Genomic DNA, 27,739 nt, shown 5'->3' on the forward strand with positions numbered 1-27,739 from the left:
TCATTTAACACAACGTACCTCGCAGTATTTTATTTTGACTTGATCTTATTAATATGCATGTTTTTAGACAGTTATTTTGTATTTAGAGGTACTTAAAGTGATCCTCTAACTTAAATACATGTAAGCTCTAATAAACCACAATTGTTCTCTTGTACTAAAATATGTTGTTATAATATTTAGTCCATATTTTGACCGTTAGTTGGCGCCATGGTTTGTGGGCTCGCAGTAATGACGTCATTGGGATCTTTCCAAATGTGTAGCGTGTTAAACAATTGCTTATTGCTGCCTAAACTCGCGAAGTAAAATGCCACGATGTGCTGCTTTTGGATGCAATTTCCAGTCAAATGGAAACAAGGGGAGTGAAGTGAGTGGTCAAGGTGGAATTATTATTTTTAGTGAATAAATGTGCATAAGTGGAAGCTTCTCCCCCTTTTTGGTCCCTGTATGCACGTATCCTACCTACCACGCGTTACAACTGGTGCCCGAACATTTTTCCTGGATCCTCAGTCAAGTAAGGGATCCGTCTATTTTCCTGGATCCGACGGCCCCACCGCGTCTGCAATATTGGTTTTAATTAATCTGTCCATTTTTTTGATTCGTCGGTCCCACAACGGCTTTTCGGATCAGTCTAATTTGTGGAATCGACGGCCTGATCGTGGCTGCGACATTGCCTTGGGATCGCTCTAATTCCTGGATCTTCGAGTGAGTAAAGAAACGCGGATTTGGTTTACTATTGCTATCTTTTATGTTGACTATTCTTTGTGGGAGTTTTCCCCAAATCATACTACATAATTAAAGCACTATGGCACACTACAGTGACGACAGTGACTCTGACGTGGACCTCACAACAATGTTGGAGTTTGTCAGGGAACGCGTACTTGCTTACTGCTGAGCTCCCGAGTGAAGAGTCGTCAAGGTGGAAATATTATTTTTTGTGAATAAATGTGCATAGTGGAAGCTTCTCCCCTTTTTTGGTACTTTTATACACGTATCCTAGCTACCACGCGTTACAATGTACAAGACATGGATTACACAAGGTGTGCTCTTTGGCCTGTACTGTAAGCACACGACAACTCTGGATGCTAACAATCTACATAATTATGTTGGGATAAGTTTGAAAACGCAATATGCTTACCTTGAATATCTGCTAATAAAACCGGAGTTCCAAACAGCATACACTCTCGCATCGCTAGTTTTGCCCAACTTTTGTCTTATCGGGTATTTGCTGCACGCATTTTTCCCTGAAGCTCGTCTTGTGAATGACCGACAGTGCTGTCCTGCTCTTCACTTTTCAGATCTGGTTCAAATAGGAAGGGTAGAACTGACGACATGTTGGGAAAGCTAACGAGACACGCTGGAATTTCGGCAACGGGACCAGTGACGTCACGCACTGCGACGTAACAAGAATGGTGACCTATCACTTAAAAGTAATTTTACAAACTTTGTTAAAACAAAAACATTAACCCTTATTATCGTCAAAGGGTGCGATAACTACAGTTTATTCCAATATTTATAAAATCAACTCAGATTGCACTTTAAACGCCCTTAAGGCAGTCTGGGAATCGAATTTGGGAATGAGTATATCTGAAGAGGTCTGGAGAGAAATTTTATGTAGGACACACAAATCTTCAATCTGTGCCAGACACAGTTTCACTCAGTGTAGGATTCTACACAGAGCTCACTATACCAAAGCTAAGCTAGCCAAAATATTTCATACAGTCTCCTCCACGTGCGATCGCTGTAAGCAGGACTTGGCCGATTATGCACACGTTCTGGTTTTGCACATCTTTAACTTCATATTGGTCTGATATTTTTACTGTTCTATCAAAGATTACAGAGATAGATATTGCTCCAAATGCCTTGACTGCTCTGTTTGGTGTGGTTCCTGCTGCACACGGTCTATCTCCTCAGAAGGGGGACCTCATAGCATTCGCAACCTTGCTGGCCAGAAGGCTAATTCTTTTGAGGTGGAAATCTTCAGTTCCACCTACGCAAGCATATTGGATCAAGGAGATGCGTTTTTTTTTTTTTTTTAATCAAATTGGAAAGGATAAGACTGACGCTCTGTGGATCAGCTGCGTCCTTTGAGAATGCTTGGAACCCGTTTTTTGCATATGTCAGAAGCACAAATTGCCATCTCTGTGTGGATTCTTGAACTATGCCTGAAAAATTATACAATATAAAGGTGAGTATATATCTATATATGTGGTTTTTTTTGTTTTGTTTTTTTCGTTTCTTGGTCTGTGCTCTTTTCCCCTTTAAAGGGAAACAACTATATTAACAATACATTGCTTTTTGAGGATATGTGCCGTGGGTATTGGGTGGGTGAGGTTTTTTTATTTTTTATTTTTAGTTTCAATATGAAAAACGAAGAATGCTCAAATGTTGTTACCTCATTTGCTTGTACTATATTGGTTCAATAAACAAAGTTTACAAAAATAAAACATTAAGAGGGGTTTTAATATCAAATTATTATAACTCATACTAACATTTATCTTTTAAGAATTACTTGTCTTAAAAATAGAGGATCCCTTTAAAGGGTGAAATCTGATTTACGCAGAAATTGGGGTTACATCGCCAGCCAAAGAACGGAAATCTTTTGTAACCCGGTGACTACTTGTATTATAGCCCCGCGCATCATCTTACCTTTTAGTTTGACCCTCCCCTCGCCCAACCACGCCCTTATGCACGCAAACCAGGCCTCGGACCGGCTGACGTCGCGCTCCCCTCAGCCCTGCCCCTGGTCCAATCAATTTGAATATTGTTTGCTGCAAAATGAATTTAACATCTATTGCCGTCTATGGCAATCCAAAAAGTGAGAGAAATGAAAGATGTGCTATAAAACGAATGAACATTAAGTAAAAAGAAGGGTTGTATATCGGAAAGTAGTTCTGAGAAGAAGGCATGAACGCTTTAGTATGCACCCTCTGCAGCCACAAGGGGTCAATAATGCAACATCAATGCTTTACTACTTCATTTTAACTGGCTCCATATTTGCATTTAAATCCCCTTTATCATAACAACATAAAATGCCCATTTATGTATTTATTTCATCATAAATTATATACATAGAGTCAAAAATGAAGTCAATCAGGAGCAGAGAGCGTTTGCTGTCTCATCATCGTCAGCCGTTAGAGGTCACCGGGCAGAGAGCATCATCATGAACTCTGCGAAAAGAAACAGCAGGTGATAATGATCACAAAAGGATGTTTTTATACATCAGACCTGTTAAGTTTCACGATTTGGTCGGGAGACTCCCGATTTTGACCCCAGTGCTCACGCCTCACGATTAGAAAGCCAAATCTCCCGATTTTCCAAAAATGTCAATTTTTTTTTTTTTTTTTTTTTTTTTTACGTTTTTGTTTGTCACCGTTTTGTAACGATAGCATTCGGCCCGATTCGGAAAGTGACCAACAACGAATAGCCTGGCCGTCTCCGACTTCCCCGCCCTCACTCCCCTTCAGAGCTGGAAAAGCCCAACCAATCATCTGACAGGGAGGGAAGAGGCGAAGCACCACCGACTTCCCGAGATGCTGGCACTAATAAACCGGCTTTTAGACTGGTTCAAGTCTTTATTTTGGAAGGAAGAGATGGAGCTTACCCTGGTCGGCCTCCAGTATTCGGGAAAAACGACGTTCGTCAACGTAATTGCAGTAAGTCTTACCTGCCAGCGATAGCTAACTAGCCTAATGCTAATAGCATTAGAGCTAAAGATGGGAGAACGATGAGGAAGAAGTCGCTGCTTTACTCTGTGTTTTCGTGGATTAAACATCATGGAATATTAAACCACTGCGGTCCTACCCCCACAATATATGAATTTAAGTGAGAAAGCATATCGTTACTTACTTGAAGTTTAATCATTTAGATTCGCTATTATGCTAAAGTTAAAGTGTATACTATACACTTTATTACATTATATCATTATTACTGTTCTGAAGCAAAAAATATAAAGTTTCAATTCTAGGTTACAATTCAATTAAAAAACTGCCATGACAAAGATACTTTTAAAAACAAATATGATTAATTTTCTAAATGATGTAATTAATGTTTTTAATCTTGCTGATTTAGTCTGACGAAACCCTAATTGGAGTGATGGTTGATGAGATGAAGAGGCTGCTGAGGAAGCTGATGTCCAAATTTGTGCAAATGGATGTGATCAGGAAAGCTGAGGATATCCTAGATGTTGATTACAGGAACAAGGAGAACTGGCATGACACAGGCAACATAGCAGTATCACATGATGCCAGACAATACATGAAGCAAGTTGAAGACTATCTCTGATGCCCCCAAAAATAGGTTCTTTGACAGTGTAGTTAATTTTTACACAAGTGTTGTGACCAAAATGAACTTGAAAAAAAATGATTGCATTTTGTCTTAGCGATTGTCGCGCGCGCGTGCGTCATCGGGGTTGGCAAACAGAAATCTCCCTATTTGCAATTTCTACAACTTAACAGGTATGATACATCATAATGAAACTGAACTGAGTTCACTCAAATTTTCACAGTGTGATCTAATGACATTGCCAGCAGGTTAATGAACCACTCAAATGGCAGTGGTTGGAATATTTGGAATTGGTTATCGGGTATTTTGAAATTTTGAGATTGTTGATCATCAAGTCCAGTTCAAAGCAGGCATCACTCAGTTCAATGTATGCAATCTAATCACTCCTATTGTTTGACAGGGAGGCTCCTTCCACGTAGCTATTGACTGAATGGGCACTAAAGCTTAATAGCAGAATCTACTATCCTTATCTTTTATGGCACTCTTTTATGCTTCTCTGGAAACCATTTGCTATAAGAGAAAAGAACTTTCTAATAGTTTATTGGATAGTGATTCAGATTTAATTTTAAATTATTATAATAAAAAAAAAACCTAATCAAAATGATATATAGCCAATTAAGGTGAAACTGATTGCATATAAAAATGTTGGCAGTACAAAAAACGGATAGATAATAAAGTTAAACAAAATATATTCATGTGTACTGATACAGTTACGCCTAAATGTTTTGATATTATTATCCAATTATAAGTTGCTGAAAGGGTTATGAAAGGATTCCTCATTATGGACTTTTCATACTGCGGGTCTTAATGAACAATTCCAATTTTTTGTCCTGTCTTTTTATCTGTCAGATAGGCCACCACTAACTATAATTTGCCGCTGTCCACACTGAAATATTGGATATTTACACCAAAAGATATTAACCGGTAACACTTTATTTCACAGTGGCGTCATAAGACTGTCATAAGACCAAATGAACCACCATGAAGCTTTGAACCAATTAGCTGCAAAGCTTCAGAGCTTCAAGTAGCTTCATTTGGCCATCACTGCTCCCATGGGGGAGACACTCAACCTCCGCTGCCACCTGCTGTCAACAAAGTTGTCATCCAACATGCCTCCTAGCATGCATTGCAGCTCCACAGATGTAAATAATAATCAAAATTCATGTTCTGTACTAGAAATTTCTTCAGTTACTGTCCCAGTTGTTTCATTAATTGATAGTTATAGTATTTGGTAACACGTTATTTGACAGTGGTGCCATAAGACTGTCATAAGACACTCATAATTATAACATGACACTGTCATGGGCATTAACGAATGCTTATAACAGATGTTATTAAATGTCATCTAGAAAATTATCTCACTTTTGAATGGATGTAAAAGATCCGAGCTGGACATAAATGGAGTTAGTGCCATAATTTTCCGGGTGACACTTAATGACATCTGTCATAAGCATTCAGTAATGCCTATGATAGTGTCATGTCCTAATTATGACGGTCTTATGACAGTGTTATGACGCCACGGTCAAATAAAGTGTTACCTATTAACACAAATAAATCAACAAATAAGCCGCTCTGGACTATAAACTGCAGGATTCAACATTAGGTTAAAGTAGCAGCTTATAGTCCGAAATTTACGGTAGCTTCTTATCACTGATTACGCTCTTCATTCATTTGTGCAGCTTCACAGTCCTTTAAGCAGTGTGGATACTGGTGCATCGCCAGACTTGAAAGTGCATTGTTCCACTACAGCGAAACGAGATGAGCTATCGGCTAAAGGCTGGGTTTATCCCGTCCGTCGGACGCTGAGCTGCCCTGGAGGTCTATGGGCAATGAGTGGCTGGCTCGGCTGGCTTCTCGGCATGAATATTGGATGATCTGTCTGAGGCTGGATCCCTTTTTGATTGACAGCGAAATGAGCGAATCAGTAAACGGGAGTCATTATTCAATTTTTATTACATTGTCCTGAGTTGAACCAGAGACTTTCATAATCATCCTTGCGATACCTGCTTTGTTAAAAATGACAAGTGAAAAATTGAGCTTTTATTTCTCGTGTTTTTTTGTTTTCAATTTTAGCTGCTAGTGTTTGGAGATTTGGCTTCTGGCACTCTATTTTCTTTCCCTACTGAGCACCTGAGTCACAAAGCACTCACAGGCTGACACACATTGAGCTTCCCCCCATTGAAAGACCAGCATTCGCCACTATGATTGAAATTCCGTAAAATACCGCTCGCGCAAAGGACATTGGCTTTATCACACATTTGCTCTAAAGTGTTAGCACCAAGAAGTCATTTTCACTATTATCACCGTTCTAAGCAATTTGCATATTTAGATTCTTTGAGCATCCATCTTTCGAACTAAGGTCATTTATACGAAAAGATTGACTTTTTGCCATTTTTTTACCATTACTTTAGATCAGACATGTCCAAAGTCCGGCCCGGGGGCCAAATGCGGCCCTTGGTCAAATTTCATCCGGCCCCCAGCCTCTGTCATAAAATCAATAACGTCTGGCCAGCACACAGACTTAATAAATTGGTCAGAAGTACTGCTACCAGCATATGAAGTAGCTTACACACTAAATGCTGCTCCTCATTTACCCACTAAAAGGCAGCAGCACTCTAAGCAACATTGCCCCATGTGACTCTTTACTCCCAATTTTCTAAAATGGCGACAATCAACAAAAAAAAAGTTGACTGCGACGGCTGACGCTTCAAGGATAGGTGGAAATTGGACTATTTCTTCACTAAAATACGCAACAACTGTGTCCGCCTCATTTGCAAAGAGACAGTCACTGTTTTTAAAGAGTTCAATTTGAGGCGATATTACCAAACAAGACACACTGACATGTACGACAAGATTACAAGGAAGATACGTAGCGAGAAATTGAAGCAACTTGAAGCTAGTTTAATTTCACAGCAGCAAGATCCTGAGAGTTGAACGCCACAAAGGCTTGTTGCGAGACTGTTGAAATTATTAATTAAAAATAATAATAAAGCAAATGTGACACACAGAATGGCTTGTTAAAATTTGCTTAAATATATTGTTCTACGTAAAGGACGTCAGCCAAGGTCGGCCCCCCCACATTTTTACCACACCAAATCTGGCCCCCTTTGCAAAAAGTTTGGACACCCCTGCTTTAGATAAATAAATGTTGATTATTTATTTGTTTGTTTAAATATATACAAAATGGAAAATAAGGAGTCCAGTCTCAGAACAGATTACTCATACCCCCACTCCCCCTCAAAAAACAAAAAACAAAAAAAAAGTATTTATTTTGCAAGCCCTGCAATGAGCATATGCAAATAAATTATTTGCCACACGTAATATGATGAGGTCCTGCAGAAGTCATTGGCCTCGGGGTTCACCTACTTTAGCCCATCCTGCACTTTGAACACTTACACTCTTCAGCCAATAAAAACATGAAAACATTTGCGGGGTTATATAATGTAATAAAAAATGACCAATTATTTTCGCTAACATGTATATGGCGGAAAACACAGACGACTAAAAAAACAGTTTCTGCTCTTGCACTCCGCTTGAAAAGAAACTGCTGTATTTTAAGCCAAAACAACTGTTGTGTTTGATAGAACAATATGTCTATATGCTGCCATAGCAGATTCATGGTGCATTAAGCCCCCAAACTATTTTTAATTTGTCCGTTTTACCCTGGAAACCCCCGTTTACAGACGTCGCGCAACCGCTTTTGTTTCAACCCAGCCATAAAACGAAGGTAATTCATTATATTTGTTATTCAAAATGTATTTTATTTTTAGCTTAGAATCATTAATTGATGTCTAATATTTCGTTAAAAAAAAAAAAAAAAAAAAGACTAAAAAATTATTCACTCGCATATTTTAAACTTTTAAACAAATTACGTCACAATGACAAAAACGGTGTCTGTAAAAAAGTCACGGATATCTACATTATAACTATCGCTTAATTGTATTTTTGTTACTGTCGCATTTTCTCTGATATGTTAGATGATAAATAATCCATCCAAACAAAGAAAAAAAAAAAAACGTTTAAAAGGGCAAATATATGCAAAAGAACATCTTGACCGTTCCTTGATGTCTGCGATTTCTGCATCGCGACCCTTGTTATATTATCATGTTTAACCCATAAAATCCCCCAAAAATCCAGCTGTGGCCATTCACAGCTGTGTCTTGACACTCTGTGATACATGCTACATGGCGTTTTTGGATCAAAACAAGGTAAGTACACGATAATATCTTGTTAAAGTTGTATATGCTTCCTTTAGGCAATATCATCAGAAAAGATAGCATTAACTTTCATTGTTACGCTGACGACACACAACTGTATTTATCAATTAAACCTATGCTCTGGTTGCGCAACAGAACACTCCGTTCTCAGAATGCAGGTCTACTGGTAGTTCCCAGGGTTTCTAAAAGTACAGTAGGAGCTAGAGCCTTTACCTACCAAGCTCCTGTTTTATGGAATCAGCTTCCAGCTAGTATTAAAGAAGCCGAGACAGTCTGTACATTAAGATTAGACAAAAAACGTTCCTATTTGACAAACCTTATGGTCAGGCTAGTTGCAATCGGACTAGACTCATAGTTCGGTCTAAGCTGCACTAGAAGCTATAATGCTGGGGGAAGTACAGCCATTGAGTCCTATCTCCTTTTTCTCACTCTACCTACCACTTGTATTACTTTATTTCTATTTTCTAATTTTAATATCTAGTTGACTAGTCTCTTCATCACTAGTCACCCGGTGTCCCCTTTCCCCCCACCCCTCTGGGGAGGGGCTATTTTTCAGCTGCAGCCTCCTGACTATCCGGACCCCTGGCTGGATGGACGTCCTTGTTGCCCCCCCCCCCCCCTCATCTGGCTAGATGGACCTCCTCTTGTTCCCTTACTCTATTGCATATTTACAAACTGGAACTCCGTCTGCGAATTCCCATTAGCAGTCCAGGTGTATCTTGTCTATCCGTCCTGGGAGTGGATCTGTCCTGACTGTGGTTCTCCCCAAGGTTTCTCATTTTTTCCAAAGCGTTTTTGGAGTTTTTCCTTGCCGACATGGAGGGTCTAAGGATGGGGGATAACCAGGACTTGAACTTTATTTAATTCATCTGCTGTTTCTGACTGTGTATCATATTGCCTCTGCAAAGCCCTTTGAGACAACCTTGTTGTGATATAGGGCTATACAAATAAAATTGAATTGAATTGAAAGTCATGGCGTCTGTAACTCTGCTCTCGCGTGGTCTCACCTCCAGATGGGGTTTTGCTGTTTAAAAAAATTTTTTTTGCCCTCCTGTTCAAAATTTTTCTTCCCCCAGGAAGCTTTCCAATTATCTATCACACATGCATATTGGACAATTTCGAAAGTTGGCCAAATTGGGGGTCTCAGAGCGGAACTTCAAATCACCTGAGTGTTTTCCGCCATATACCTGTACAATAAGTCTGACCTCAGTCTAATCAAATATTGCGTTGTGCCAAAAATGAATATATTCTTTGCATATTTTTTTTAACTGATTGGCTTCAAAAAGTAGTAATCTGAGTGAGAACTAGTTCAAAAGTATAATAAAACGATTAAAACAGTGTGACTCAGCCAGTCCGACCACGTATAAATCAGTTCAGTGTGACTCAGCCAGTCTGACCACGTATAAATCAGTTCAATGTTCTTTATACAAGGCTTCGAATGGCTTTTTAAAATGATGATGTGAATAAGAGGATATCTATTGAGATGTCGGGCGGTAGGTAAAAATCTATAATCCCACCATGAGCTCAGGGCATATCGGAAGCTCAATAGGTGGGACTTTTATTCATTGTTGCACCTTGTTAGACATTCTACCAGTGTGACACCTTCAAACTGTGCCCTCGGGGCTAATTGATGATGATGAGTAAGAGCACCTGCTTATTGATTCCTTGTGACAATGACACGTCTTTTCATATGTTCCCGATAATTGCAATAGATTGGATTGTTGGGACAAGACAAAACAGATTGCACCTCTTGGCTTTCTCCGTGTGCTAAAGCCTCCAATCACGCGAGCAAGCGCTTGTGTGTGTTTGTGTTGATTTTCCCGGTAGGTAATGCAATTTCTACAAAGTCCTTGAGCTGTCAACCACGGTGTGTTCTAAATGTGTCACATGTGACACGTGCAGGTATGTGTATTGACTGGAGAAAATGCACAATTAGATTGGAAAGAGGCTTCCAGGCACGGCTCTTATTGTTACGTGCCTTTTCATCCTCCTCCTACGTGCTCTTCTTTACCTTTGCTGAAACGATTTCTTCTTGTAGCTTTGTTTGTGTGCTACTAATGTAGTTAATTTTTTTTTTTTTTTAAAGACTGTATCCATGAAAGCATTTTTAATACAGCTTGTTCTTATGAGGGATGTGGTGAGCTGGAGCCAGCTGTTTTTTGGGTAACAGGCGGAGTTCAACCTGGAGTGATCAACTTGGAGTGCAGTCTAAGCCAGTGTTTTTCAACCGGTGTGCCGCGGCCAGAGGCGTCACGTCCCATTAGGCATACGCAGACAATTGCTTTGGGCCCCCAGCCAGCAGGGGCCCCCAGAGGGCCAACAGATTTGGCACACAAAGATTTAGCACACTCAGCTTCACCGCACTTTCGCAGCTACAAGTATTGGGAGTGATTCAACACCATGGAATCATTTGGCAGATTAACTATCAATTCTGTTATCAGTCCCAATTAGAATACATGACTTATGCAAGTCCAATCAGTTTGAACAATGTATGAACGTAAATGGTGTTATATAGTGCTTTTAAGACTACATTGCCATGTGCCTACTGGTGACACAGTACCAGGAGCAAGGCAGGGACAAGTATCTTGCTCAAAGATATTTAGGAGAGCTCATCAGGGTGGAGAATGAAACTCACAACCACTAGGGTCGGGGACAACTATTTCACCGTTAAACAAAGCTATCCTAAAGATATGAACCAAAAGTGATTCACCAAAAACTTTATGAAAAGTCCATGCTGTAACATTTTACGTAGGGTTTCACAGGTCACCTTATCATTCATGAGACTATTTAAAGAAATTGTGATTTTTCCAAGAAAGTCTATTAATGGGTCTATCGTAATCCTCGCTGAATACTCTATAAGAAAAATATAACATATATGCATCTAAAATAATCCTAAACGATTTTATTAGCAATTTTAATGCTCCTTTTAGCAAGGTTCCTTGGGTATGCGGTATGCCGCTGCGTACGGCCCGCGGCACACGTGAGAGATTGTCAGGTGTGCCGCGAGAAGTTGTCCAATATCGCATTTTTCTTTTTTTTTTTTTTTTTTTTTTTTTTTTGTTGTTGTCGGGCGGAGTTTGTAACAGTCACCTCCTTAAATGGTGTTCCTCCCGACATCCACCACGCGGTGGCGCTGCTTTATTTACATTGAACATGTTCTTCTTCTGTTGCTGCTTACTTTAATGTTGAGTTCTGCGAACGCGTGTGTGCGCTGAGCTCCCGAGTGACGAGTGGTCAAGGTGGATTTATTATTTTTTTGTGTGAATAAATGTGCATAAGTGGAAGCTTCTCACTTTTTTGTTACTTTTATGCATGCATCCTACTTACCACGCGTTACAAGCTGCAGTGGGAAAGGAGGAGTTGGTAGAAGCTTGCGGTCATGTGCAAATGAGCAATGTATTGCTTGTGTCGCGTTCAAGAACTGCTCAGATTTTTAGCCATCAGCTACCTTGCTGTCCGCGGAAAATGTGGACGCCAGCATGTCTTCTGTACATCATTTGATTAGAGTCGTCAAGTGTCAGTATACACGGTAGTGTCCTTTCCATTTCATCCATATTTGAGACTGTCAATCCTCCCCCTGTGTTTTTTTCCAACACATTGTTGAGGACAGCAAGGTAGCTGATGGCCAAAAATCCGAGCAGTTCTTGAACGTGACGCGAGCAGTAGCATTTGCTCTTGTTTCAAACCAAGTCGATTGACTATTTTGTTCGCCTCCATGAAAACAGAGAGAAAAATGGCAACTTTTTTTTTTTTTTTAGAAACACGACAAAGGTAAATAAGAAAGCCCTCAAAGCCAATTACCTTGTTGCTAAACTTGTTGTTGAATCCAAAAAGAGGCACTACTACCTGCCTGCAAAGCCATTGTCAGTGAGATGCTTGCGATTAAAGACATTTCTAATGTCCCCGTCTGACAATTCTGTGCTTTTCCAGCCTAACTGCTATAAAAAATAAAAACAGAGAGAGACAAAGAGCTGTTGACGAAGATTCACGCAAGGATATCGGCTTTGTTTTCATCCATAAAGGCTCAAGTTTCACACTGAGTAAGTGTAAATATTTAGAAATTATTTCATAATTAAATATACTGTACAGAAAGTAATTTTGGAACATTTTTGGTTTGTGGTATGCCACGAGATTTTTTCCAATGTATAAACGTGCCGTGACACAGATAAGGTTGAAAAACACTGGTCTAAGCAACTAAGAATGGCTACTCGTGTATTAAGGATGCCCCGATCACTTGATCGGAAATTGGGCCGATCGCGGCATTTTTCAGAGGGTCAGAATCGGGTGAAAAGGTTCGGGTTTTTAAATTTAAAAAATATACTATTTTTCGGCTTCATGCTTGTAGAGCGCCACACTTTTCCTCCTGTTAAGCAGTGTGGCAAAACTGCCCAGTGCAGCCTGTGTTTGGTACTTAAAGTTAACGATGATTGACAGGTTTAAAACTTTGATCTTGTCAGAGAAGCTTGGTCGCTCTACGATCAAAGGCACAAATGTGTCAATCATCGTTAAACTTGCAGCCCAGTCATAAGTGTGCTGTGGCAACTCATTGTGTAAGTGAGAGGCTGTTCTCAGCAGCGTGAGTGAATTTGAGTGGACTCAGTCAATGAAGCATTTAATCATACGCAGAGTTTATGATTTTAAAATATACGCACCCCCCCCCCCCCCACACACACACAGCTGGGATGCCTGTATTTACAAGCATGGGCTGAGCTACTAACTGAACATATATATTGTAAGTTCATTTTATTGTTGACATTGCCTTTCGGAGTCGGGAGGTGGAAAATAAGTATTTGGTCAATACCAAAAGTTCATCTCAATACTTTGCTATGTACCCTTTGTTGGCAATAATGGAGGCCAAACTTTTTCTGTAACTCTTCACAAGCTTTTCACACACTGTTGCTGGTATTTTGACCCATTCCTCCATGCAGATATCCTCTAGAGCAGTGATGTTTTGGGGCTGTTGTCGGGCAACACGGACTTTCAACCCCCTCCACAGATTTTCTATGGGGTTGAGATCTGGAGACTGACTAGGCCACTCCAGGACCTTGACATGCTTCCTACAAAGCCACTCCTTTGTTGCCCTGGCTGTGTGTTTGGGATTATTGTCATGCTGAAAGACCTAGCCACGTCTCATCTTCAGTGCCCTTGCTGATGGAAGGAGATTTTCACTCAAAATCTCTCGATACATGGCCCCATTCATTCTTTCCTTTACACAGATCAGTCGTCCTGGTCCCTTTGCAGAAAAACAGCCCCAAAGCATGACGTCTCCACCCCCATGCTTCACAGTGGGTATGGTGTTCTTCAGATGCAATTCAGTTATCTTTCTCCTCCAAACACGAGAACCTGTGTTTCTACCAAAAAGTTCTATTTTGGTTTCATCGGACCATAACACATTCTCCCAGTCCTCTTCTGGATCATCCAAATGCTCTTTAGCGAACCGCAGACGGGCCTGGACGTGTACTTTCTTCAGCAGGGGGACACGTCTAGCAGTGCAGGATTTGAGTCCCTGGTGGCACATTGTCTTACTGATAGTAGCCTTTGTTACTGTGGTCCCAGCTCTCTGTAGGTCATTCACTATGTCCCCCCGTGTGGTTCTGGGATTTTTGCTCACCGTTCTTGTTATCATTTTGACGCCACGGGGTGAGATCTTTCATGGAGCATGGAAGAAGTTACACCTCTTTGACAGCCAGAAATCTTGCTTTTTTGTAGGTGACCAAATACTTATTTTCCACTCTAATTTGGAAATAAATTCTTTAAAAATCAAACAATGTTTTTTTTCCCCCACATTCTGTCTCTCATGGTTGAAGGTTTACCCATGTTGACTATAACAGGCCTCTCTAATCTTTTCAAGTAGGAGAACTTGCACAATTAGTGGTTGACTAAATACTTATTTGCCCCACTGTATAACGGTTGCAGGTGAGCTAGGTACATGCATGCAGATGACTGTAAATTTTAAAACTTTGATTTTTCTGTTGTTTTGCGCTCAGTCAATAAGCACTAAATGCTTTTCTCACCCAATCTGCTCACCATCAAAATCAATGTTGCCATCTTTGTTCAGGTCAATGTCACCGAGTATCTCCTCCAGCTCACCCTTCTTCAGCTTCTCGCCAAGGAGAGTCTTCATGCCGTCCTTCAGCTCTTCAAATGTAATCTTACCGTCCCCATTGCAGTCAAACTGCAAATGAAAGTCAAAAGAAAGGGTGTAGACTGAATTAGGGGCAGTGCGGATAAGAGAACAAAAGTAAACAGACTGGGATAGAACATAGCACAAACAACTGCAAGAGGTTATTAAAAGCCACAATTAAAAGCTAATTAAAGCGTTCTTCAGATGGAAAAAGAACTGACTGGCTGTTGTGGAGCTTTGTGAGGAAATCTGCAATGTGCTTAAAACCGCACATTAGGCAATACAAATTCGTGAAGTGTTAGTCCTGAAGTGAGAGCATCTTTGGAAGTGAGGAAGGAGCTGCAAATTAATTCTCATTTGCACATGTGCTGCCCTTCTCTCTCCTTTGACTGATATTTAGGTGCTGAGAATGACGTAAGAAACACTCCACATGACCAACGTTGTGTTCTGGAAAAAATAAAGACTGTTAAATATGTAAGTAAATCTGTGCCACTGGAGTTTGTATTTGAATTTCTAACAGGAAATTTTAACACTGAATTTTTTTCAGCATCCAAATTCTAACGCTGATTTTTCAGACTTCAGCCCTCCCCCAAAAATTCAGTGGCAAAAATTTAGCAATAAATAAATAACCGATAAAAGGATTTTAAAATGATATTAGACAATATTGACATCGGTTTTTCACTATCGGTTTTGGGCCAATATGCATGTTGCCTTCAAAGTGAATGCAGAAGCCTTCTGCCTCTGTACAAGGGCTGGTCACAGCGTAGCACATCAGTTTTTCTTGTTGACCATTAGATGTCTCCATACTAAGATGCTTTGGGTTTGTTATGTTAGCAGACCATTTGATTTCATGGTACAAAAATTAAATAAACAATAAATGACTGAAAAATAGTGAATAATAAATGTATTAATTAGACGTAACAGGTTAAATCCGTGACCCTATACACTGGTACTGGTTTGATATCGATTTGATTTTTCGAGTTGGACAATATTGAGGTATCGGTAAAAAGTAATTATCGGTCAACTCTAAATAAATCAGTTGCAAAAAAAGTCACAACATTCAGGTTACCAGGGAGAAGCAATTGAGCCCCATTTCACTTCTTTGGACATCCAGGCAACAAAGTTAGGATACTGTCGGTCCACTGGTCATGTGACACAGACTCAAGGTTATTGATGTCCAGTGTTGTCACAGATTACTTGAAAAAGTAATTATATTACTTTAAAATTTATCAGTTACTTTTTAAAAACTTTTCTCCCTTTGCCGCCTCAACATAAAAATGACAACAGAAAAATGTCATAGCATGTTATTGACTTTCAGATAATTGAATTTAAAGGGGAAGATCAGAATTTTTTTTCGCGCTAGCTTAGCCACTCCAGAGCCCTGGAACTAACAAATAACTGACAAACTGCATAGAATTCGTTAAAATCAACTCCACCGACTAATTAAACCCTGCTAACTCGAAGATTAAGCCTAATGTCAAAAATTCGGAATTTCAGGTTAGTGTTAATAGCATATCAGTGAAATGAAACAATCCAAATTGACCGCACAATAATTAACAACACACAAATGAATTGCAAAGTGCAATAAACACAAAGGTGGGGGCGGGCTTGGATGTGTGCGCACAATCTGGAAGTACGCCGTACACACACGTGCTCGATTTGGCCAGAAACTGTGGCGCCAACTAAGCACTTTACACTCAATTGGACTTACAACAGATCCCAAAGATGCTAAATGAACACGTCACATCCCGGCATGAATGTGCAACACGAGTATGATGTAAACAATGGTCTCCGACTACCTGCCGTTGCAACGGCAAAGCTACGAAACAGCCATGCATGTAGCGGCTAAAACATATCGCTGGAACCCTCCAGAATGAAGGAAAAATACTTTTTTTTCCCCCTGTTCATTTGTTTGAAATGCAGAATGGAAATCTGCGTGTCCGATTAGTCAGAGCAGTTTTAATGTTTCATATGGGAGTATGACATACTCCTGTTGGGATCATTCAACATACCTTGTTTATGAAGACAAAACAGCGAACAGGAAGGGGTTATAGGGGAACAGAAGAAAAGGAGAGAGAGACAGAAGAAACACAAACAACAACAAGAAATACATTGAACGCCTACACTCGTCATTCGCGTCATTTGACATTCGATGGTTCTCCGTCCAGGTGACGCGTTGCTCTGTAATTCACTGCCAAGCCACTAGAGGGGTGTGGCATTATGTCTGTACGGTTTTGGGGCATCCTTGTTGACTTCCTCTTGTCTAGTTCAACGGAGAAAAAAATAAACAATGCAAGAGGGAACGCTTGAATGTGGATCTTCAGCTCATCAACATTGAATAAATGTTGATCATACAAATGTTGAGGCATAGGCGATGCAGAAGACGGTTTTGAGGCAGTCTGTCCAACTTTTGATGCTGCGTAGAGAGTTCTAGCCTTGGGTGGAAACCAGTCAGCTGTAGCGGCTAGCTTCAAACTGGCGTTGAGCACTGCGTCCAGCATTTTGTTCGAGGTCTGCAAAGCCCTCCAGCCTGATTTGTTTGCGGTGTCCTACAAACAGCCAGTGGGAAACCATAGCAGATTTCTGGCGTCTATGGAATTTCCCAAACTGCGTTGGAAGCCTTGATGTTAACGTTATTATAAAAGCACCGAGCCACTCTCAATCAGCGATGATGTATTGTGTGTGAACTGTCTGTTGTTGAAAATGAAACATCAAAACAATTTTTTTTTTACACCAAACCTGTGCTTTGTTCTTCATATACTTGAAGTGTGACACGTAAATAAGTCACAGACTCACAGCAAACATACGTACACAATCAATGATGAAGTGCACCGACCACAAATACGACGTAAAGTGATAAAAAGCTGGCAGATTTTGGCCGACTGGGTCGCCGCTTCGATTGGCCATTTGATTCCGATCACACACATACTGTACTTGTCTCGGTGGTTCTTCCATTTTTTTAATTCAATCGCTGGCTGACCTCCAGCCCCGTATTTTCTGCAATCTCCTACCACGAATTGCTTGCCATTTGGCAATCTTCATAATGTCTTGACGAAACATTGTAGAAGTTGTCTTACTTGCTCTTCGTTGATACTCTTGTCGGCTTGCTCCATTTTTGCCTGTAGAAATTTTTTTTTTGAGAATGGCGGTAATTTCACGCTGAACAGGAAACAACAGTCTGAGCAGACCAATCATAGTTCATTTCCACCACGTCACACGCGTTGACGCGACGCGAAGTCAGAAAAAAAGAAGGACCCAGAGAGGCTACAGCGCAGGGTCGTAAATCGGGTCTTCGTTGACGGCGCAGGTCCGACGCGGAAGCATAACTCGGCCTTAACTATGAATATGTTGGTGCTATCATCAGCTAGATGTATTTCCGGCTGACACCACGTGGGGGGCAAGACAACCAAGGAAATAGAGGGGGAGGGGGGGCTAAAAGAGAAATGTTTTGGAGAGGTGGAGCGTACACAAATCAGCCTTGAGATCTAGAACCCAGTAATCGCGTGAATCCCTTGTGAGTGTGAGTTTGTTGGCATCCTACCCTACGCCATCCCACCGCCAACCCCGACACCAAAGTCCTCCACCCGAGCGCGTCCCACCACATCCAGCCACGCGCGAAACCCAGGGCCCCAGGGCCACGGCTCCCCCCAAACCAACCGGGGTGGAAGGGGGGGGGGTTCTCACGTTCATTCATGGACGCACACAGATCAACATTCCCTCGCACATCTCAACAGGTGGCTGCACTCAGCTCGAATGTGCACTCCCGCGCTGGCACATGCTTTTCTCAGTCCCAAAATACTTCGCTCGTGTGACTCGAAACCAAAACAGGAAGAACTATGAGCGGTTACCATGGAAACGAACACGTAGTGGGAAACTTTCTAACATCTTCCATTCAAAGTGCTCTTCGTACATACCGGTAACTACAATATTCTTCATTCTACATACATTATGAGGCAATTACAAAATAGTAATGCACAGACACTAAGGAAACTAATGAGATTACAGGTTTGGAAAAATGAACGTGTTTGATTACTCCTTACTAAAAGAAAGTAATCAGATTACAATAACACGTTACTCGTAACGTGTTAGTGACAACACTGTTGGTGTCATCCAGTCGAGGAGAAGAAGTAGAGGAGTTTTGCTCGCCATGTCTTTAGTGGATATGATGACTACACTAGTGGATTACAGTATGTTGTTATTTTTATGAGTATATAAATGAGACAAGGATCGATTGCTTCTCCCTGGGTCCCTGGAAGTTGCAACGGAATTTTTTGGCGATCGATTCCAAGCCACCACAGCGGCAACGGAGCACGCAGACCACTGTGCTAAACACCCTGGCTGACAGTCCATTTGCTAGCCCGCTCTTTTGGAGGCATCAGGAGTGAAACCAAGGCTAACAACTTATCATTTTAAACTCAGTTAACTTCGGAATTTAATTATGGCCCACAAACCTGATGCAAGTTAATTCAACTCATTTAATGGAGTACACAAAATTAATTTAATGGAATGAGTTAGGAATACTCAAAATAAGAAATTACATAAAACATTAAAAATTATATTCATCTACTTCAAACTTTATATTGGCATGACTTGTATGACATTTTATTTTTTAGTTTAGTGGTAGATCCAATTTGAGTAGCAAAAAAGTCAAATAGTTAGTGGTCATAATAAAGAGCTCCTAAAATATTTCATGTATGAGACTATAATTCTACCCTGTCTCCCTGACTATCTCATCTGACCAAAGCACACGGTCCCAGTTGAAGCCTGGGACCGTGTGTATTTTTGTGTGGGACCAAGATTGAGCTTTTTGGCAACAAACACTCTAAGTGGGTCTGGCGTGCCACGAAAGATGCGCATGCTGAAAAGCACCTCATACCCACTGTGAAGTATGGGGGTGGGTCAGTGATGCTGTGGGGCTGTTTTGCTTCCAAAGGCCCTGGGAACCTTGTTAGGGTGCATGGCATCATGAATCCTTTGAAATACCAGGACATTTTAAATCAAAATCTGTTGCCCTCTGCCCGAAAGCTGAAGATGGGTCATCACTGGGTCTTTCAGCAAGACAATGACCCTAAACATATGGCCAAATCTACACAGAAATGGTTCACCAGACACAAAATCAAGCTCCTCCCATGGCCATCTCAGTCCCCAGACCTTGTTTTGTTGGCAAAAGGGGGTTGTACAAAATATTAACACCAGTGTTGCTAATAATTGTGACACACATTATTTGATGTCAAATATTTTTTTATTAATGTGGGATTTTTTCCCCACTGAATGAATGCACTTGTATTGAAGGTTGGATTTTTCCCTTTTTTCCAATAAGGTCCCATATTATTTGAATTAAAAAAAAATATTAGAAGCTAAAAAAACATATCTTTTTCCGCGGTGCCAATAATTATGGAGGGCACTGTACTATAACTCAAGAGAGGCATGTGTTTCACCATAGCATATCAAACATTCTTGAAAATTTATTAGCACAAAATGCACTTTATGTCAGTGTCGTCCATTTGGCAGTAATCGTTAATAACCTCTGGCCAGCGCACCCACACACACAAACACACTCACACAATGCAAGGACGAGAAGCTTGCTTCTAAATTCTGGAAAATAACCTAATTTGTCTTGCTTGGTCACATCAAGATTTTGCTCGGAGGAGGAGGCGGGACTTAAAAATCTTGCCTTGCTGTACATTTGCTACCTGAGCCTAAGGTGATGAACGTGTTGGCTAGTTTTAAAAGACCCAATCGAATCGATAACTACGAATGAGGATATGAATGGAGTTAAAGAAAATTGTTTCAATTAGTAATTTATTAACTTGTTCAATGCCAGTGGCGCCACCAGGGGGTGGCCAGGGGTGGCCGTGGCCACCCCTATAAATTGGTTGGCCACCCCACTGGCCACCCTGCTTGCCAGTATATCGTTAGATTGTTGTAGCATCAGTTTTGGATTTCATCCCAAATGAATGCATTTATTTTGTTTTGGTAAATGTAGGGCTGTCAAATTTATCACGTTAATGGGCGGTAATTAATTTTTTTAATGAATCACGTAAAAATATCGCAATTAACGCATTCACGATGCACCTCACTCATGCATTCCCGCAAACAGCCTACAATGGCTCCGTTTTACTTACGTATATACACAGATCAGAGGCAGTGTCAAGTGAGTGGAGTAGATACAAGCATTCATTGGGGCCGTGCTTTTAATTGGCAAAAGCTTTGTCATCTCTCCCACAGCAACTATAAATATTGTGGGAAGCGACATGGGGAAGAATGACAGGATTTAATCTATTTCTGAACACCCTGTGGTGTACCTAAAGCAGAGAAGGTATGTAGCATTTGCAGCCACCACACACAGTCATGGTTGCATCACTTCCCATCATGCATTTGGGCAGAACAGTTAAGTCGCTACAGTATCATTTACTGAAAGCTCAACAAATACACTAGCAATATTTAGTCACAATATAAAAACTCACATTTATCCTTTAAGAATTACAAGTCTTTCTATCCATGGATCCCTTTCACAGAAAAAATGTTAAAAATGTTAATCCCATCTTGTGGATTTATTGTAATAATAAACAAATACAGTACTTACAGTATGTACAGTATGTTGAATGTATATATCCGTCTTGTCTTATCTTTCCATTCCAACAATATTTTACAGAAAAATATGCCATATTTTAGAAATGGTTTCAATTGTGATTAATTACGATTAATTCATTTTTAAGCTGTGATTAACTCGATTACAAATTTCGATTAAAAATCGTTTGACAGCTGTAGTTAAATGTACACCTTATGCCTGATATATACATAACACAACAAAACAGAATTGTTGTGGAACTCAAAATGTTGACTGGACAGTTATGGACTTAAATCATTAGTAACATCAAATATTACACAATACACTAAAGTATATCAGTAGCCGTGTCCTTAAGTCTTTCTGATAGTTTTCCCCTGACCATTTACTGCAATAACATAATGAAAACCTGAAATTATGGCTTTTAGTTTTGGCCACCCCAAGATTTTAAGTGGCCCCATCTGGCCACCCCTATGAAAAATTTCTGGAGGCGCTACTGTTCAATGCCAGTCCAAGAACTGTATTTTCCAAACATTAAGTCACCCCCCCCCCCCCCCAAACTAAGCTATTTTCTAATGCTGATTTCTAAAGAATGGAAAAAGATATGAACTTTTTTTCCTGTTGAAAGAAGAGAGTCTAATCTTTCTTTTGGTGTGTTCCATGTTTATATAGCAATAGAACAGGATTTTCTGTGGGCCTTGCAAAATCAGTCAAAATCCAGTAAAACGGCCGGGATCAACTGGAGTCGCACCGGTGAAAATGGCCGGGAGTGAATGAGTTATTACTGTAATATATAATATTTGTTCCTAGTCTCTGATAAAACAAAAAAAAAATCTTCCCAAAAATGTGATTTATAATCCACTGCGACTTGTAGCCCCCAAAATAGAGTGTGTGTATCACATTCACAGAGTACCGTATTTTTCGGACTATAAGTCGCACCTCAGTATAAGTCGCATCAGCCATAAAATGCTCAACGATGAGGAAAAAAAACATATATAAGTCGCACTGGAGTATAAGTCGCATTTTTTGGGGGGAAATTTACTTGATAAAATCCAACACATAGAACAGATACTATGTCATCTTTAAAGGCCATTTCAAATAAAAATAAAATAGAGAACAACATGCTGAATATGTGTACGGTATGATAATGTTACATGATGCATTAACGAAATGCGAACGTGGCCGGTATGTTAACGTAACATAGCTATTAAGAGTTATTCAGATAACTATAGCATAAAGAACATGCTAACAAGTTTACCAAACCATCAGTGTCACTCCAAAACACCAAAATAACATGTGAAATTATATAATAATGTATATGTATGTATAATGTATATAATGATATTGTATAAGGTATATAATAATAATGTGCTCCAGAGTATAAGTTGCACCGCAGCCAAACTATGAAAAAAACTGCGACTTATAGTCCGAAAAATACGGTATGTATTGTTGTAGTTAGTAAAAGAAGAAGAAAAATTATAACAACGGCAATAGACATCAAATCCATTTTGACTGCACAAAAGTCAAAATGGAATGGACATTTATTGCTGTCAATGGCAGCCGTAAAGTTTAAGATTTCTCCTCTTCAAAACAAAGAACCTCCTGTTAGTGTTTACCAGTAATACTCACCAACTCCTTTATAAATAACGTTCAGTATAAAAGGGCCACTCAGCACCGCTTTATAAGTAAAGTTCAGTATGAAAAGGCCACTCAGCACCACGCTGATATTTGTTCAGGGTTATTGGGTCTCCTTATGTTTGGTGTTTTCATGCTCCATTCATTATTGCTGCCTATTTCCTTTTGAGGAATTTTTTTGTCCACTTCTCACACACAAGTAATTGTCACGGCATCTTGTTCCGTCTCGCTGTTGTTCTTACTTGTTTGAAGGCACAGCGAAGCTCCTTGAGCCCAACCATGTGAGCAGTCTCAGCCAGCATCCTCGGGCCCATTAACGCACAGAAGTCGTCAAAATCCACGTGGCCGCCCCCTGTACAAGGACAGAGCACATTAACCACCTGTGCATGAGAGAGAAGAAGAAGTTTGCGCTGTGATGTCGTTTTCACTGTACATAAATTTGCTTTTATGTGATGTTTTTTGGCCACCTGAGACCAACTTATAGGAGAGCAACAAGTCCAACTCTCTAAATGTGTATCTGTGAGCAACAAACAAATGTTTTATTTAAGTATCAAGCAGGTGCTCAGCTCTCACTGTGAATCCGCCTAACTGATGATTTACTTTGGGCTCTGTTAGGCTTTATCAAGGATAATACAATTGCTTTCTCTTTAACTGCTGTATACTTCTGATTTCATCTTGCAATACAAACTGTTCTCATTGATTTTGGGTTAAAACAGATCAAAAAGACACTGAGGGATATTAAATACAGTAAATCACAAAAATGAAAACACAGCTTTTATTTTTGTAAATATTTGAACACTGTATTCATTTATCAGACAAGAATGAAGACATAACCTCTTACAACAATGTTGCATAGTCAGTGTACAGCGTAGTATATAATATGCGTATGTGTTGAGTCCTACTTTAAGCAAACGGGTTGTTCTGGTGAAGAAGCCATATCTCGTCCTTTTATAATTATTGCATCTTCTAGCAAACTGATTAAAGTGCGTATGACAGGAGAAAAAAAGTCTTAAATAGCATTATTATGCAAATTAGAATCATATTTTGAGACGATTCGACTATATACAACAATTTAGCAAAGCGCAGATGATGAGAAATTAGTCTTTTAATCTGCCGGTTAGCCACGCCTACCATTATAGGACTCTAGCGTCCCCAACAGGTGGATGACGTCAGCGGGAGAATGGGCTCATCGGTTTTACTATTCAGCCCATTCAGAACGAGGAAAATGCGACGAAGAGAGCCGCAAAATGTCATTGTTTCAGTCTTGCTACTCCAATATCTTTACAGGATATTCTTTTTATCCAAGTATTTTTCCCCAATAGTTAAATAAATTGCATGGTCATGAAAAATAACAGTCCTGTGCTAAATGGAATATAAAATAATAAAAATGCATTTATTCAGGACGACATGGCAAAATTACTCCATAATGGTCAAAAGTGTCCACTTCACCTTTATTGTCGCACCTCCTGAACGATAGTTTATGCCACCTAAGTCGGGCTTATGTCATTTCCCTTCCCCGGCTTCGGAGAATGTAAACAAACCAAGAGGCGTGACAGCTAGCCAACATGCTAACCTGAACCGAGTGATGTTTCACAAAGTCTTCAAAGCATAAAATCACACATGACAAGCCCGGATCATTTCACATGACGACTGGGTTGTCGATTGTCTTCGCTGATTGGCAACCCGCCAGGCGGCGAACAAGTTAGAGCTCGTTGTTCCCCTGTTGAGGGCAGAGGGCTCGTTTGCGGGGAAGCAACTGGACAATGTCCGGCCGACGTCGGAGGAGCGTGTAGCTGCCAAATGGTTAACACGAATATGGCAAAATAATGCTTTACTACACGGCAAAGTCGTAAACAGCAAGAGAGGAGGGCAGCTGCAGTTGTTATGCAGCTAACATGACAATATGTGTATGAGGAGAGCTTTTTACATGCCCATCCATGATTAAACGTAAGTAGTCCTTTATTTAAAGAAAGTTTGTAGTGTTTACTTTGTAATCGCTGTATTCGCGGCTATTTTTAACACAAAGTTGCAATTTCTGATCGGTTGGAAAATTTTGACAGAACACCGGGCACATGAAGAGGGCAATAAGCTGAGTATAGTGCTCTCCCGGCGGGGGGGAAGTGCGACAAGCTGCCGGTCGTCGGCCGAGGGGACAAGGAGCATGTCAGCCACAAAATGCAAGCCACCTACATGTTAAAATGATCCCAGTATTTGACATAATACAAAACACGATGTTTACTCACTTCCTCGTAAGTCCCATGGTCCCACAGTAGTAGGGCTTGTTTTGGCCATTATCCACCGGTGGATAATGTCAAGTGCGTCATTGTAATCTGTTTGAAGCAATGAATGAGCGGGTCATTCCGCGCATGCGTTAAATGCGTCAAATATTTTAACGTGATTAATTAAAAAAATTAATTACCGCTCATTAACGCGATTAATTTGACAGCACTAATAAATACAGTGAGGTAAATAAGTATTTAGTGAACCACCAATTGTGCAAGTTCTCCTACTTGAAAAGATTAGAGAGGCCTGTAATTGTCAACATGGGTAAACGTCAACCATGAGAGACAGAATGTGGAGGAAAAAAAACAGAAAAACACATTGTTTGATTTTTAAAGAATTTATTTCCAAATTAGAGTGGAAAATAAGTATTTGGTCACCTACAAACAAGCAAGATTTCTGGCTGTCAAAGAGGTCTAACTTCTTCTAACCAGGTCTAATGAGGCTCCACTCGTTACCTGTATTAATGGCACCTGTTTTAACTCATTATCTGTATAAAAGACACCTGTCTACAATTCACAGTCACACTCCAAAATGGCCAAGACCTGTCGAAGGAAACCAGAGACAAAATTGTAGACCTGCACCAGGCTGGGAAGACTGAATCTGCAACAGGTAAAACGCTTGGTGTAAAGAAATTAGGGATGGCCAAATGAAGGTGTAACAAGTATAGGCGCCCGAAATCCACAAAATGTAAGATAACAGGCGATCACCGTTGCGTTATGCAACCAATTTATACTAGTAGTCTGTACTGTGTTTGCAATGCGCGCCAAACGTCGGACCACTCCCGAAGCGTCTATGTGATTCAGCCAGCTGGCGAGGCTTTACACGACATCATTTCCGGGTTTTGCCGAAATGACGCGCGCCTCGATACAAGCTTTGTGGAAACGCCCCTCCCATTACTCGACACAAGCTTCGGAACCTCAGCCCATTTCGTCCCATCACTAAAAGAAATCAACCGTGGGAGCAATTATTAGAAAATGGAAGACATACAAGACCACTGATAATCTCCCTCGATCTGTGGCTCTATGCAAGATCTCACCCCGTGGCGTCAAAATGATAACAAGAACGGTGAGCAAAAATCCCAGAACCACACGGGAGGACCTAGTGAATGACCTACAGAGAGCTGGGACCACAGTAACAAAGGCTACTATCAGTAACACAATACGCCGCCAGGGACTCAAATCCTGCACTGCCAGACGTGTCCCCCTGCTGAAGCCAGTACACGTCCAGGCCCGTCTGCGGTTTGCTAGAGAGCATTTGGATGATCCAGAAGAGGACTGGGAGAATGTGTTATGGTCAGATGAAACCAAAATAGAACTTTTTGGAACACAGGTTCTTGTGTTTGGAGGAGAAAGAATACTGAATTGCATCCGAAGAACACCATACCCACTGTGAAGCATGGGGGTGGAAACATCATGCTTTGGGGCTGTTTTTCTGCAAGTCCTCCCATGACTCATCTGTGTAAAGGAAAGAATGAATGGGGCCATGTATCGAGAGATTTTGAGTGAAAATCTCCTTCCATCAGCAAGGGCATTGAAGATGAGACGTGGCTGGGTCTTTCAGCATGACAATGATCCCAAACACACAGCCAGGCAAACAAAGGAGTGTTTTCGTAAGAAGCATTTCAAGGTCCTGGAGTGGCCTAGCCAGTCTCCAGATCTCAACCCCATAGAAAATCTGTGGTGGGAATTAAAAGTCCGTGTTGTCCAACGACAGCCCCTAAACATCACTGCTCTAGAGGAGATCTGCATGGAGGAATGGGCCAAAATACCAGCAACGGTGTGTGAAAAGCTTGTGAAGAGTTACAGAAAATATTTGGCCACCGTTATTGCCAACAAAGGGTTCATAACAAAGTATGGAGATGAACTTTTGGTATTGACTAAATACTTATTTTCCGCCATGATTTGCAAATGAATTCTTTAAAAATCAAACAATGTGATTTTTTTGGGGTCTTTTTTTCCACATTCTGTCTCTCATGGTTGAGGTTTACCCATGTTGACAATTACAGGCCTCTCTAATATTTTCAATTGGGAGAACTTGCACCATTAGTGGTTGACTTACTATTTATTTGCCTGACTGTATATATATATATATATGTTTCAAACGGAGTGGTATCAGTTTGGTATCGGTATCGGCTGATACTGCACAGCCAGGTATCGGAATCGGGGCCAAAAATGGTATCGTTGCAACACTAATATTGAAAATAATTCGAGTCTGAGAATGCTACCTTTGAAATTCCCTGGCCCGTCGCAATCAGCGCTGTCTTGTCGTGTTTGCCAGAGCGAGCAATGAAACAGGGCATAATCCACCCACCTAGCCAATCATCATTGCATTTTCAATGGTGTCACCACCCCCTGGTCTGCTCTCTCACAGCAGCTGATGTGTGACAAAATCAGACAACCCACGCTTCATTCAACTAAATTGTAGTAACGTGCCTTAACATCTTCAGTAATGGTAACGTCATGTGCAAAGAAGGAGAAAGTAATTAATTAGATTCCTCACTACTGAAAAAATTAACGCCGGTAGAAACGCCGTTATTAACAACACTGAATGTAAAGGGAGTAAATGTAACGCGTTACTATCCACCTCTGCAAATAGAACTGCCTGATCTTTGATGACTGCTTAGTTTCACTC

The 27,739-nt window shown here is 40.5% G+C and overlaps 2 protein-coding genes across 2 annotated transcripts in view; one reads left to right on the plus strand and one right to left on the minus strand.

The window, feature by feature from the left end:
• Nucleotides 1–2,747: 2,747 nt before the first annotated feature.
• Nucleotides 2,748–27,739, minus strand: part of LOC130920662 (calcium-binding protein 2-like) — a 94,834-nt gene continuing 69,842 nt past the window's right edge. The window contains exons 7-9 of the mRNA XM_057844028.1: nucleotides 23,068–23,177; nucleotides 14,526–14,673; nucleotides 2,748–3,167 (exon numbers count right to left, since the gene is read on the minus strand). Coding sequence (XP_057700011.1) covers nucleotides 3,139–3,167; nucleotides 14,526–14,673; nucleotides 23,068–23,177 — 287 coding nt within the window. The 3' untranslated portion in view covers nucleotides 2,748–3,138. The remainder of the gene's footprint in view (nucleotides 3,168–14,525; nucleotides 14,674–23,067; nucleotides 23,178–27,739) is intronic.
• Nucleotides 3,276–4,831, plus strand: LOC130920663 (ADP-ribosylation factor-like protein 8). The gene is made up of 2 exons (XM_057844029.1): nucleotides 3,276–3,653; nucleotides 4,069–4,831. Exons 1-2 carry the CDS (start codon nucleotides 3,531–3,533, stop codon nucleotides 4,279–4,281), a joined length of 336 nt encoding a protein of 111 aa, XP_057700012.1. The 5' UTR covers nucleotides 3,276–3,530; the 3' UTR covers nucleotides 4,282–4,831.

The sequence above is a fragment of the Corythoichthys intestinalis genome, chromosome 8, assembly GCF_030265065.1.
Source record: "Corythoichthys intestinalis isolate RoL2023-P3 chromosome 8, ASM3026506v1, whole genome shotgun sequence".
Lineage (NCBI taxonomy): Eukaryota > Metazoa > Chordata > Actinopteri > Syngnathiformes > Syngnathidae > Corythoichthys > Corythoichthys intestinalis.

Coding starts and splice junctions, on each gene's coding strand:
- LOC130920663 (XM_057844029.1), top strand. CDS start 3,531: ATGCTGGCACTAATAAACCGGCTTTTAGACTGGTTCAAGTCTTTATTT. Junction 3,654..4,068: donor CGTTCGTCAACGTAATTGCA/GTAAGTCTTACC, acceptor TTGCTGATTTAG/TCTGACGAAACCCTAATTGG.